This window comes from Rana temporaria, chromosome 8 (genome assembly GCF_905171775.1).
Source record: "Rana temporaria chromosome 8, aRanTem1.1, whole genome shotgun sequence".
NCBI lineage: Eukaryota > Metazoa > Chordata > Amphibia > Anura > Ranidae > Rana > Rana temporaria.
The window spans coordinates 3,844,925-3,859,899 of NC_053496.1; the positions used below are offsets into that span (position 1 = coordinate 3,844,925).

The following is a 14,975-nucleotide window of genomic DNA, read 5'->3' on the forward strand; positions in this document are numbered from 1 at the left end:
CTTTTAGGCCGATACGTATTCTTCTACATATTTTTAGTAAAAAAAATCGCAATAAGCGTTTATCGGTTGGTTTGCGCAAAATTTCTAGCGTTTACAAAATAGGGGATAGTTTTATTGCATTTTTATTGCATTTTTATTTTTTTACTACTAATGGCGGTGATCAACGATTTTTTTTTTTTTTCGTGACTGCGACATTATGGCGGACACTTTGGACAATTTTGACACATTTTTGGGACCATTGTCATTTTCACAGCAAAAAATGCATTTAAATTGCATTGTTTATTGTGAAAATGACAGTTGCAGTTTGGGAGTTAACCACAGGGGGCGCTGTATGAGTTAGGGTTCACCTAGTGTGTGTTTACAACTGTAGGGGGGTGTGGCTGTAGGACTGACATCATCGATCGAGTCCCCCTATAAAAGTGATCACTCGATCGATGCAGCCGCCATAGTGAAGCACGGGGAAGCCCTGTTTACATACGGCCCCCCGCGTTCTTCAGCTCCGGGGAGCGATCGCGACGGAGCGGCTATAAACGAATAGCCGCCCCTTGTCCCGGATCGCTCCCCGCGGCTTACCGACCGCCGCATGTACCGGGGGGGATCCCGATCGGACCCCCGACCCGCAGAAAAGGGGGGGGACCGACATGTACGCCCATATGCCTGTACGTGCCATTCTGTGGACGTACATATACATGCGGCTGGCGTTAACCGGTTAATATTCCCATCGCACGCGTTCCTGGTATAAGCTCTCAGAAATGGGGTGCTGTAGCAACAACCAGCTGGATACTGGTTCAAGTCACAAGGTAGAAATTTGCCAGCACACCAAGGATTGGCACAGAGTGGCGTATAAACGGGTAGTTTATTGCATGATCACAACACAAGAAAGGTGCAACGTTTTAGGACCCCTTCGCCGGGCACCAGCCTGATGAAGGGGTCCTGCGTGACCATGCACTTTCTCTTCCGTTCATGGACGGACACAGCAGCATTGACCTTTAGGGTTATATATCCTTCCTTTCAGGAGAGACTTGGGCAGACAAAACGGCACTTCAAGTGTTGAAACACTTCTTTTAGTACAGCACCTCCCAGGGGGCGGGTCCCCCGGGTACATCCCACTCTCTGCATCATGCAGCCCCAGTTTTTTTTCTGCCTAACATTGGGAGAAGACATGGCTCCTCTGGGCCCATGTGCTCTGGAGGTTTTTAGGCGATTTTTTTCGCTTTTATTTTCTTTTCCTGCATTTTTTGGATCCTGGGATCTACAATCAACTGCTGGCTGGGTGACAGGCTGGATCCTCGATCCTTGTAGTCCCCCCCATGTTCGGCCATCGAGCGTGTGCCGGCCTTTAGCTACGCGCTGGGCCGTCCACGACATTCCCCGTTGCTCCAGGGGTGGCCGGTGAGCTATACGCTCCAGGGCACACATATGACCGGTCTCTATGGCCGTGTCACAGTGTGCCGGGCCGACAGCCATGCAAAAAAACTACCAGTTTGGACGCGATTCTGTGCCAATCCTTGGTGTGCTGGCAAATATCTACCTATAGAAAGGGAAAAGTGCCATCTAGTGGGTAGTTCATGAAAAATGTTTGAACTCTCAGTACATATCTGGCCAAATGCAAAATCTGAATAGGTGTCCTGTTCCTGCCAAGTCTGGAGCCAGTTGGTTAGCTTGAGGGAGGGAGGAGGAGCCATCATAGGCTATGGGGCTGTGTGTTTCTTTTGATGCACACAGTGTAGGGAGAGACCATTCTATTCCCCGCATAGGGAGGCCCTTGCCATCCTAGGCTATGGGGCTGTGTTTCTTTTGATGCACACAGTGTAGGGAGAGTCAATTCTATTCCCTGCATAGGGAGGCCCTTGCCATCCTAGGCTATGGGGCTGTGTTTCTTTTGATGCACACAGTGTAGGGAGAGTCAATTCTATTCCCTGCATAGGGAGGCCCTTGCCATCCTAGGCTATGGGGCTGTGTGTTTCTTTTGATGCACATAGTGTAGGGAGAGACAATTCTATTCCCTGCATAGGGAGGCCCTTGCCATCCTAGGCTATGGGGCTGTGTTTCTTTTGATGCACATAGTGTAGGGAGAGACCATTCTATTCACCGCATAGGGAGGCCCTTGCCATCCTAGGCTATGGGGCTGTGTTTCTTTTGATGCACACAGTGTAGGGAGAGACACTTCTATTCCCTGCATAGGGAGGCCCTTGCCATCCTAGGCTATGGGGCTGTGTGTTTCTTTTGATGCACACAGTGTAGGGAGAGACAATTCTATTCCCTGCATAGGGAGGCCCTTGCCATCCTAGGCTATGGGGCTGTGTGTTTCTTTTGATGCACACAGTGTAGGGAGAGACAATTCTATTCCCTGCAGAGGGAGGCCCTTGCCATCCTAGGCTATGGGGCTGTGTGTTTCTTTTGATGCACACAGTGTAGAGAGAGACAATTTTAGTCCCCGGATGCAAGGGTGGCTCCATAGAATGCTGCAGGAGAAAGGAGCCACCCTGCATAAGGAAACCTGGGCTATTAATCATGGCACTAGCCTGAACTGTATTGCTGCCCAGTCTCTTTTAGAGTACGGATGTTGCGGCCTCCGCCCTCTGTGGTTCCCAGGAGACCACAGAGTAACGTGTCGCACGCACACTTGGATGAAGGGAAGCCACGCCCCCTGACCTTTGGGGACCACACCTCCTGACCTTTTTAGGGGAGATCCCTAACGCTATCCCTGTCTTGACTTTGACCTTCAAGGGAAAACCCCAACTCTAACTTAACCCAGCAATGAGAGGAGACCGAGGAACGTCGGTTTCTCCATCTCCTCTGCAGTGAATGAAGGAACTGGAAGTATTCGGCTCTGAACAGCCAGGGAAGCAGCTCGACCAATCATATACTGTATTTGTTTAGCTGTTTTGGAAGACATGGGAGACCTCTAATAGACGATTGCGGTCTCCATAAAGAGTACCTGTCACCTGCCCCCCATGCTGTCACAAGGCAGCTCTTTCACTGGATGAATAGCTATGCAACTTTTTATTTTGTGTTTTTTACTGCAGAGCTTAGTATTGGTATTCTCTGCTTAACCACTTCCCGCCCGCCGCATGTACATATACGTCCACAGAATGGCACGTACAGGCATATGGGTGTACAGGTACGTCCTTGCCTTCTAGCGGGTCGGGGGTCCGATCGGGACCCCCCCCCCTGCGCTACATGCGGCGGTCGGATTCCCGCGGGGAGCGATCCGTGACGACGGCGCGGCTATTCATTTATAGCCGCTCTGTCGCGATCCCCCCCCCCCCCCCCGGAGCTGAAGAACGGGGAGAGCCGTATGTAAACACTGCTTCCCCCTGCTTCACTGTGGCGGCTGCATCGATCGAGTGATCCCTTTTATTAGGGAGACTCGATCGATGGCGTCACACCTACAGCCACACCCCCCTACAGTTGTAAACACACACTAAGTCAACCTTAACTCCTACAGCGCCCCCTTGTGGTTAACTCCCAAACTGCAACTGTCATTTTCACAATAAGCAATGCAATTTAAATGCATTTTTTTATGTGAAAATGACAATGGTCCCAAAAATGTGTCAGAAGTGTCCGCCATAATGTCGCAGTCACGAAAAAAATCGCTGATCGGCGCCATTAGTAGTAAAAAAAATTTATAAAAATGCAATAAAACTATCCCCTATTTTGTAAACGCTAAAAATTTTGCGTAAACCAATCGATAAACGCTTATTGCGATTTTTTTTTTTTTACCAGAAATATGTAGAAGAATACGTATCGGCCTAAACTGAGGAAAAAAATAATTTTTATATATTTTTGGGGGATATTTATTATAGCAAAAAGTAAAAAATATTGAATTTTTTTCAAAATTGTCGCTCTATTTTTGTTTATAGCGCAAAAAATAAAAACCGCAGAGGTGATCAAATACCAGCAAAAGAAAGCTCTATTTGTGGGGAAAAAAGGACGCCAATTTTGTTTGGGAGCCGCGTCGCACGACCGCGCAATTGTCTGTTAAAGCGACGCAGTGCCGAATCGCAAAACCTGGCCTGGGCATTTAGCTGCCTAAAGGTCCGGGGCTTAAGTGGTTAAAGCAGCTTTCAATATAGAGAGTGGGTACTAATCTTACTCTTCTGGCTTGCCCACAGCGCTATCGCTCCAATCAATGTCTGTGTTGTTGTATTAGAAGTAAACATCGTATTCCTTCCTTTTCTTTGTAGACTTTCTGTGTTGGATCTCATTGTAGCCATGGCTCCCTACGCTGATGAAGCCTCCATGACCAAGGTCTACCAGACTATTCTCCCCTATCTGGAGGTAGGTGACAGCCGTCTCATTCCCCAGAATAGCGACGCGTCATTCACTCGTCCTTGCCTTTTTTTTTTTTTTTTTTTTTTCTTTTTTTAGATTTACAGCGACTTTTGTGCAGTTAGTGCCCAAAGAACTTTGGGCCAGATTCACGTAGAATTGCGGCGGCGTATCGTAAGTTACACCGCCGCAAGTTTTCATCGCAAGTGCCTGATTCACAGAGCACTTGCAATGAAAACCTACGCCGGCGGACCTACTGCGCATGCTCAGTTTCGCAATTCCCGTCGTGCTTTGCGCGCCATGACGTCCTTTTTTTTGAACGGCGACGTGCGTAGCGTACTTCCGTATTCCCGGACGTGTTATGCAAACTACGTCATTTTTAATTTTCGACGCGGGAACGACGGCCATACTTTAAACAGCAATACGATTGCTGAGTAAAGTTAGGGCAGGTCAAACGACGACTAACTTTGCGACGGGAAACTAGACTAGCGGCGACGTAGCGAACGCGAAAATCAGTGGGGAATCGCCGTAACTCTGAATTTGCATACCCGACGCTGGTTTACGACGCGAACTTCCCCCAGCGGCGGCCGCGGTACTGCATCCTAAGATCCGAGAGTCTAAAACAATTACACCTGTCGGATCTTAGGGATATCTATGCGCAACTGATTCTATGAATCCGTCGCATAGATAGAAACAGAGATACGACGGCGTATCAGGAGAAACTCTTGTAAATCTGGCCCCTTCTTCTCACATTTACATAGTCTGCTTGAAAAAAAAAAATATCCAGTTCAACCAATAAAAGGGAGAAAAAAAATATCATCCAATCCCATACACACAATCTTCTACCCATAGTTGATTTGGAGGAAGGCGAAAAACCCCCAGCAGAGCATGAGATCCAATTTGCTACAGCAGGGGAAAACAATTCCTTCCTGATCCCGCGCAGGTGGTGATATCCTGATCACGTCATATGACGTCCAGTCAGGATATCGCCAACCACTTTGCCGCCGTCATTCTGCTGTATGACGGGCAGCAAGTGGTTAATACTATCACCAGTACAGCGTGATCCTATAACTGGTGTGGCGGTGATCGGGGACACTGACTGGTAACATTATGTCGGTGTGTGTGTGTATATATATATATATATTTTTTTTTTTTGTAGTAATAATATATATATATATATATATATATATATATATATATATATATATATATATATATATATATATATATATATATATATATATATATATATATATGTATGTATATATATGTATGTATATATATATATATATATATATATATATATATTTATTTTATTTTTTTCCGATAGCTACCTAGCGGGAACAGCGACACTAATACAGCGATCAGAAAAATGATCGCTTAGTGACATTGGCAATAGGGAGTGAAAGGGTTAACTAGGGCGGTGATCAAGGGGTTAAAACTTTATTAGGGGGGGTACAGGGGCTACCCTGAACCTAACACTAACTGCCTGTCACACTGACACTAAATGCAGTGATCAGTACATATATGATCACTGCATTCAGTGACACAGTGACGGGGGGGGGGGTGTTAATGTCCCTGTGTGTCCTGGTGTCAGTGTAGTGTTGTGCAGACTCACTGTGTGATGTCATCTCTCCTCAGCGGCGGTTGAAAATACCGCCGAGAGAGATCACATCACTTCCCTCTTCCTGTGTTAACACAGGCAGAGGAAGTGACACGCGGGGCAGCGCGCGGATTTTTTCTTCAAACAAAATTATATATAAAAAAAAAGGATGTGGGGAAAAAAGCAAGGGATTGGAGCATGTTTGTTCTCTCCTTCGCCTACTGCTCCATAGAAATATAAATCCTCTGTACATTTAGAAGGGTGGGAAAGGAGAGAGGGGAAAAAAAGGAGCAATACAGTGTTACCATTGTTACATTGTACTACTCTGGAAAAAGTGATCAGGATTTTTTATTGTATTTTTGCACATTGATTGCTTATACCTGTAAATCTCATTGGTACAGGCAACGGTCGCTGGTACAGGCAACGGTCGCTGGTTTAGGCAACGGTCGCTGGTTTAGGCAACGGTCGCTGGTTTAGGCAACGGTCGCTGGTTTAGGCAACGGTCGCTGGTTTAGGCAACGGTCGCTGGTTTAGGCAACGGTCGCTGGTTTAGGCAACGGTCGCTGGTTTAGGCAACGGTCGCTGGTTTAGGCAACGGTCGCTGGTTTAGGCAACGGTCGCTGGTTTAGGCAACGGTCGCTGGTTTAGGCAACGGTCGCTGGTTTAGGCAACGGTCGCTGGTTTAGGCAGCGGTCGCTGGTTTAGGCAGCGGTCGCTGGTTTAGGCAGCGGTCGCTGGTTTAGGCAGCGGTCGCTGGTTTAGGCAGCGGTCGCTGGTTTAGGCAACGGTCGCTGGTTTAGGCAACGGTCGCTGGTTTAGGCAACGGTCGCTGGTTTAGGCAGCGGTCGCTGGTTTAGGCAACGGTCGCTGGTTTAGGCAACGGTCGCTGGTTTAGGCAACGGTCGCTGGTTTAGGCAACGGTCGCTGGTTTAGGCAACGGTCGCTGGTTTAGGCAACGGTCGCTGGTTTAGGCAGCGGTCGCTGGTATAGGCAACGGTCGCTACCGTCGCTGGTTTAGGCAGCCGTCGCTGGTTTAGGCAACCGTCGCTGGTTTAGGCAACCGTCGCTGGTTATGTCGCTGGTATAGGCAACCGTCGCTGGTTATGTCGCTGGTATAGGCAACCGTCGCTGGTTATGTCGCTGGTATAGGCAACCGTCGCTGGTTATGTCGCTGGTATAGGCAACCGTCGCTGGTACAGGCAACCGTCGCAACTGGCGCTGGTACAGGCAACCGTGCAACTGGCGCTGGTACAGGCAACCGTGCAACTGTCGCTGGTACAGGCAACCGTCACTGGTATAAGTCTTTTTTTTTTTGGAAAGACGATGCAAGTTGGAATTTCCCGGTTAGGAATCAACCCTTGCTGGGATTTCATTTGTTTTTGTTTTTTTATGTGTAGCGACTGGATCTTTTTGTATTGTGTCCTCCTTTTTATTTTTTTATTTTATTGTTTTATTTCGTGCCCCCCCAGGATAAAAATCACAGTTTGCAGAAAAAGGCGTACCGGGTGCTGGAGGAGATCTGCGGAGGGGAGAGGCCTTCATGCGGAGAATTTGTTACTAAGAACTTGGAGGAGCTGAAGAAAACTCTGCTGGGTTCCCTGAAAAGTGTTTCCTCTCCGGCCAAACGGGTGAGTTGTTATTTGAGACTTGTACTCGGGGTTTTTATAAATGAATACAATAAATGGTCGAGCTGCACAATTCTGCCCAAAATGAGAATCACAATTTCCTTTTTCTTTTTTCTTTTTTGCTTTGAGTGAAGATCACGATTCTCGCAGCCTAACATCTTTCATATTGTACAAAAAAGTGGGCTAAACTACTGTTTTTTTTTAAATTCTTTAAAGTGTATTTTTTCCCCCCAAAAAAATATTGCAACAACCACCATTTTATTCTCTAGGGTCTCTGCTAAAAAAATAAAAGTATGTGTGGGGGTTCTAAGTAATTTTCAAGCAAAAAAATACAGATTTTAACTTGAAACAAGTGTCGGGAAAAGGTTTTGTCTTTTCAAAGCGAAGTTCCACCCAAAAAATGAAACTTCCACTTTTCGGATTCCTCCTCTAGCCCCCCCCCCCCCTTCTGGTGTCATATTTAGGACACGTGAGGGGGGCGGCAGGGGGCACGTGAGGGGGGCGGCAGGGGGCACGTGAGGGGGGCGGCAGGGGGGCACGTGAGGGGGGCGGCAGGGGGCACGTGAGGGGGGCGGCAGGGGGCACGTGAGGGGGGCAGGGGTGCAGAGGGCACGTGAGGGGGGCAGGGGTGCAGAGGGCACGTGAGGGGGGCAGGGGTGCAGAGGGCACGTGAGGGGGGCAGGGGTGCAGAGGGCACGTGAGGGGGGCAGGGGTGCAGAGGGCACGTGAGGGGGGCAGAGGGCACGTGAGGGGGGCAGAGGGCACGTGAGGGGGGCAGGGGGGCAGAGGGCACGTGAGGGGGGCAGGGGGGCAGAGGGCACATGGGGGGGGCAGGGGTGCAGAGGGCACATGGGGGGGGGCAGGGGTGCAGAGGGCACATGGGGGGGGGGGGGGGGGTGCAGAGGGGTGGGGGTTGCAGTGGGCACATCGGACAATGGGAAGCCCTATAGTAACTCTATGGGTAATGTCGCTTAGCATTAGTTTCACAGCCGTTGTCAGTCCTGCCCTCTTCTGGAAAGTTTTATTCTTCTTCCTCTTTTCATTGGTAGCCTCGTTTGAAGTGTCTCACCCATATTGTCAAGCTCCTTACCGCCGACCATGAAGACTTCATAACGTCTATTATTCCAGAGGTAAGCCTGACCAGTCCTATTGTGGGCGGGGAAATACAAGGGTCTTGGGTATGGTTCTGTGGATATACAGAGGGGAAAATAACGATCGTCTCCCCTGTAGATGGTGTATGTTTTGCCAACTTGCATAGAAATGAAGGGTCTAATTGTTATCATAGGTGTGTTTTATATGATAGAGACAGAATATCAACCAAAACTCCAGAGAGATCACATGATACAAATGTTATAAATGGAGGAAAATAAGTATTTGATCCCCCCGACCGACAATAATTCTCCCCCCCACAGACTGGCTACAGGGGGCGCTCAGTGGGAGGAATAGTGTCCCATCATTGGTGTCAGTGGGAGGGATAGTGTCCCAGCATTGGTGTCAGTGGGAGGAATAGTGTCCCATCGTTGGTGTCAGTGGGAGGAATAGTGTCCCATCATTGGTTTCAGTGGGAGGAATAGTGACCCATCATTGGTATCAGTGGGAGGAATAGTGTCCCATCATTGGTGTCAGCGGGAGGAATAGTGTCCCATCATTGGTGTCAGCGGGAGGAATAGTGCCCCATCATTGGTATCAGTGGGAGGAATAGTGCCCCATCATTGGTATCAGTGGGAGGAATAGTGCCCCTTCATTGGTGTCAGTGGGAGGAATAGTGTCCCATCATTGGTGTCAGTGGGAGGAATAGTGTCCCATCATTGGTGTCAGTGGGAGGAATCGTGTCCCATCATTGGTGTCAGTGGGAGGAATAGTGTCCCATCATTGGTGTCAGTGGGAGGAATAGTGTCCCATCATTGGTGTCAGTGGGAGGAATAGTGTCCCATCATTGGTGTCAGTGGGAGGAATGTGATTTCTGTGATTGAATTATTTCTCATTTGACGAAAGGTGATGATTTGCACTAAAGAAGTGTCGGTGGGAGCGAGGAAGATCGCGTATACGCTGTTGGCGGATATAGGACACGCCTACCTGCGCTTAATTCAAGACTCAAAAGGTGCGCCACGCTTTTGCTCCGGCCCTACGTCGCTTTACTTGTAGTTCTATTTCCGCTTTAATAAAATTTCCCACTTTAATAGGTTTTCTCCCCGGGGGGGATTTCTGATGATTATTCCTCTGCCATATAGAATCGCAATGATTCATTGCGGGGGCAGGGATAGAAAGGCGCAGATTTTTATGCTTTTGAACGCGATATAACATGAAACGTGTTCCCAAAGGTGAACTTCATCTTTTTTAACCACTTGACTTCCAGAAGCTTTTGTCCCCTTTAGGGCCTGGTCATTTTTTTTGCTATTCGGTACTGCGCTAATTTAACTGGTAATTGCGCGGTCATGCAACTCTGTACCCAAATTACGTTTATCTTTTTTTTTTTTTTTTTTACCCACACATAGACCCCATGGCATGCTCCTTCCACACCTCAGATCGCCTTCATTGCACGCCCCTTCCACACCTCAGATCGCCTTCATTGCACGCCCCTTCCACACCTCAGATCGCCTTTGTTGCACGCCCCTTCCACACCTCAGATCGCCTTCATTGCACGCCCCTTCCACACCTCAGATCGCCTTCATTGCACGCCCCTTCCACACCTCCGATCGCCTTCATTGCACGCCCCTTCCACACCTCAGATCGCCTTCATTGCCCGCCCCTTCCACACCTCAGATCGCCTTCATTGCACGCCCCTTCCACACCTCAGATCGCCTTCATTGCACGCCCCTTCCACACCTCAGATCGCCTTCATTGCACGCCCCTTCCACACCTCAGATCGCCTTTGTTGCACGCCCCTTCCACACCTCAGATCGCCTTCATTGCACGCCCCTTCCACACCTCAGATCGCCTTCATTGCACGCCCCTTCCACACCTCAGATCGCCTTCATTGCACGCCCCTTCCACACCTCAGATCGCCTTCATTGCACGCCCCTTCCACACCTCAGATCGCCTTCATTGCACGCCCCTTCCACACCTCAGATCGCCTTCGTTGCACGCCCCTTCCACACCTCAGATCGCCTTCGTTGCACGCCCCTTCCACACCTCAGATCGCCTTCATTGCACGCCCCTTCCACACCTCAGATCGCCTTCATTGCACGCCCCTTCCACACCTCAGATCGCCTTCGTTGCACGCCCCTTCCACACCTCAGATCGCCTTCGTTGCACGCCCCTTCCACACCTCAGATCGCCTTGGTTGCACGCCCCTTCCACACCTCAGATCGCCTTGGTTGCACGCCCCTTCCACACCTCAGATCGCCTTGGTTGCACGCCCCTTCCACACCTCAGATCGCCTTGGTTGCACGCCCCTTCCACACCTCAGATCGCCTTTGTTGCACGCCCCTTCCACACCTCAGATCGCCTTTGTTGCACGCCCCTTCCACACCTCAGATCGCCTTTGTTGCACGCCCCTTCCACACCTCAGATCGCCTTTGTTGCACGCCCCTTCCACACCTCAGATCGCCTTTGTTGCACGCCCCTTCCACACCTCAGATCGCCTTCGTTGTACGCCCCTTCCACACCTCAGATCAGTCTCGTTGCACGCCCCTTCCACACCTCAGATAAGTCTCGTTGCACGCTCCTTCCACACCTCTGATAAGTCTCGTTGCACGCCCCTTCCACACCTCTGATAAGTCTCGTTGCACGCCCCTTCCACACCTCTGATAAGTCTCGTTGCACGCCCCTTCCACACCTCTGATAAGTCTCGTTGCACGCCCCTTCCACACCTCTGATAAGTCTCGTTGCACGCCCCTTCCACACCTCAAATCGTCATTGAGGTGTGAAGGGCCGTTAAATGAGGCCAATCTGAGGTGTGAAGGGGAGTGCAGATTGGCCTCATTGCACCCCCCTTCACACCTTGTATCGGCCTCGTTGCGCCGCCCCTTCACGCCTCGTTGCGCCGCCCCTTCACGCCTCGTTGCGCCGCCCCTTCACGCCTCATTGCGCCGCCCCTTCACGCCTCGTTGCGCCGCCCCTTCACGCCTCGTTGCGTGCCCCTTCACGCCTAGCACAGAAACATGATTTAGTAGCTTTTCTAATAAAAGGCTGTGTTTTGGTGACTTTGTGGTGGATTTGATTGGTTTGTAATAAAATGAAAGTCAGTGTGTTAGTCAAGACACTCTGCCGTGATTTTTCTGTTCTGTTCTTTTTATTGTAATATGCCAATACATAACTCTCACATCCCGACTTTTCTTGCAGACGCCATGGAGCGCTACCTAAGTATTGTCTATGCCGGGCTCACCGGTTCTGTCACCATGATCAGCTGTTCAGTCCTCACCCTGACCCGACTCCTGTTTGAATTTAAAGGTAGGCGTACCCGTCCTATTGTGTGTTTGTGTGTGTAATACCCTTGTATTCTTCTTCTCCTTGTATTCTTCTTCTCCTTGTATCCTTCCGCCCCTTGTATCCTTCTGCCCCTTGTATCCTTCTGCCCCTTGTATCCTTCTGCCCCTTGTATCCTTCTGCCCCTTGTATCCTTCTGCCCCTTGTATCCTTCCGCTCCTTGTATGCTTCCGCTCCTTGTATCCTTCCGCTCCTTGTATCCTTCCGCCCCTTGTATCCTTCCGCTCCTTGTATGCTTCCGCTCCTTGTATCCTTCCGCCCCTTGTATCCTTCCGCCCCTTGTATTCTTCCGCCCCTTGTATGCTTCCGCCCCTTGTATGCTTCCGCCCCTTGTATGCTTCCGCCCCTTGTATGCTTCCGCCCCTTGTATGCTTCCGCCCCTTGTATCCTTCCGCCCCTTGTATCCTTCCGCCCCTTGTATCCTTCCGCTTCTTGTAGTCTTCCGCTCCTTGTATCCTTCCGCTCCTTGTATGCTTCCGCCCCTTGTATCCTTCCGCCCCTTGTATCCTTCCGCTCCTTGTATTCTTCCGCTCCTTGTATTCTTCCGCCCCTTGTATGCTTCCGCCCCTTGTATGCTTCCGCCCCTTGTATGCTTCCGCCCCTTGTATCCTTCCGCCCCTTGTATGCTTCCGCCCCTTGTATGCTTCCGCCCCTTGTATCCTTCCGCCCCTTGTATCCTTCCGCCCCTTGTATCCTTCCGCTTCTTGTAGTCTTCCGCTCCTTGTATCCTTCCGCTCCTTGTATCCTTCCGCTCCTTGTATCCTTCCGCTCCTTGTATCCTTCCGCTCCTTGTACCCTTCCGCCCCTCGTATGCGTCCACCCCTCGTATACTTCCACCCCTCGTATACTTCCACCCCTCGTATACTTCCACCCCTCGTATACTTCCACCCCTCCTTGTATCCTTCCACTCCTCCTTGTATCCTTCCACTCCTCCTTGTATCCTTCCACTCCTCCTTGTATCCTTCCACTCCTTGTATCCTTCCACTCCTTGTATCCTTCCACTCCTTGTATCCTCCCACTCCTTGTATCCTCCCACTCCTTGTATCCTCCCACTCCTTGTATCCTCCCACTCCTTGTATCCTCCCACTCCTTGTATCCCCCCACTCCTTGTATCCCCCCACTCCTTGTATCCTTCCACTCCTTGTATCCTTCCACTCCTTGTATCCTCCCACTCCTTGTATCCTCCCACTCCTTGTATCCTCCCACTCCTTGTATCCTCCCACTCCTTGTATCCTCCCACTCCTTGTATCCTCCCACTCCTTGTATCCTCCCACTCCTTGTATCCTCCCACTCCTTGTATCCTCCCACTCCTTGTATCCTCCCACACCTTGTATCCTCCCACTCCTTGTATCCTCCCACTCCTTGTATCCTCCCACTCCTTGTATCCTCCCACACCTTGTATCCTCCCACTCCTTGTATCCTCCCACTCCTTGTATCCTCCCACACCTTGTATCCTCCCACTCCTTGTATCCTCCCACTCCTTGTATCCTCCCACACCTTGTATCCTCCCACTCCTTGTATCCTCCCACTCCTTGTATCCTCCCACTCCTTGTATCCTCCCACTCCTTGTATCCTCCCACACCTTGTATCCTCCCACTCCTTGTATCCTCCCACTCCTTGTATCCTCCCACACCTTGTATCCTCCCACTCCTTGTATCCTCCCACTCCTTGTATCCTCCCACTCCTTGTATCCTCCCACTCCTTGTATCCTCCCACTCCTTGTATCCTCCCACTCCTTGTATCCTCCCACACCTTGTATCCTCCCACTCCTTGTATCCTCCCACTCCTTGTATCCTCCCACACCTTGTATCCTCCCACTCCTTGTATCCTCCCACTCCTTGTATCCTCCCACTCCTTGTATCCTCCCACTCCTTGTATCCTCCCACACCTTGTATCCTCCCACTCCTTGTATCCTCCCACTCCTTGTATCCTCCCACACCTTGTATCCTCCCACTCCTTGTATCCTCCCACTCCTTGTATCCTCCCACTCCTTGTATCCTCCCACTCCTTGTATCCTCCCACTCCTTGTATCCTCCCACTCCTTGTATCCTCCCACTCCTTGTATCCTTCCACTCCTTGTATCCTCCCACTCCTTGTATCCTCCCACTCCTTGTATCCTTCCACTCCTTGTATCCTTCCACTCCTCCTTGTATCCTTCCACTACTCCTTGTATCCTCCCACTCCTTGTATCCTCCCACTCCTTGTATCCTCCCACTCCTTGTATCCTCCCACTCCTTGTATCCTTCCACTCCTTGTATTCTCCCACTCCTTGTATTCTCCCACACCTTGTATCCTCCCACTCCTTGTATCCTCCCACTCCTTGTATCCTCCCACTCCTTGTATCCTCCCACTCCTTGTATCCTTCTTCCACTCCTTGTATCCTTCTTCCACTCCTTGTATTCTCCCACTCCTTCTATCCTTCCACTCCTTGTATCCTTCTTCCACTCCTTGTATTCTTCTTCCACTCCTTGTATTCTTCTTCCACTCCTTGTATTCTCCCACTCCTTGTATTCTTCCACTCCTTGTATCCTCCCACTCCTTGTATCCTCCTTCCACTCCTTGTATCCTCCCACTCCTTGTATCCTTCTTCCACTCCTTGTATCCTTCTTCCACTCCTTGTATACTTCCACCCCTTGTATCCTTCTTCCACTCCTTGTATCCTTCTTCCACTCCTTGTATCCTCCCACTCCTTGTATCCTTCCACTCCTTGTACTCCTGAAGATGAAATATAAATGGTGAGTGTCTGATCAGCAGAGAGGATGGAATGCATGCTGGTCTTCCAGGAACAATTCATCTTTATCTTATGGGAAGGCATGAAAGCCGTGACGTCCCCCTTAAGGCAAAGACCACTTTTATGTGTTCCCATGATGTGAATGAAGGCGGATGCTCTTACTTTTTTTGAAGCTGAGCGCAGCGTGATCATTACTCACAGAGGAGCTTTGACTTTGCAGGAGGTCCCAGTGGGGAGGACAATGGGGATTGCAGAGTATTGAAGTGTTACATTTGTAGATGGAAGGCTTTGTCTCAATTTATTCCCTAATTAT

General features: G+C 50.0%; 1 protein-coding gene across 1 annotated transcript in view; it reads left to right on the top strand.

Annotated features, from left to right (window-relative positions):
- Window positions 1–14,975, top strand: part of RRP12 (ribosomal RNA processing 12 homolog) — a 99,292-nt gene that overhangs the window by 44,353 nt on the left and 39,964 nt on the right. Inside the window, exons 20-24 of the mRNA XM_040361222.1 lie at window positions 4,191–4,284; window positions 7,348–7,506; window positions 8,553–8,633; window positions 9,499–9,604; window positions 11,788–11,895. Coding sequence (XP_040217156.1) covers window positions 4,191–4,284; window positions 7,348–7,506; window positions 8,553–8,633; window positions 9,499–9,604; window positions 11,788–11,895 — 548 coding nt within the window. The remainder of the gene's footprint in view (window positions 1–4,190; window positions 4,285–7,347; window positions 7,507–8,552; window positions 8,634–9,498; window positions 9,605–11,787; window positions 11,896–14,975) is intronic.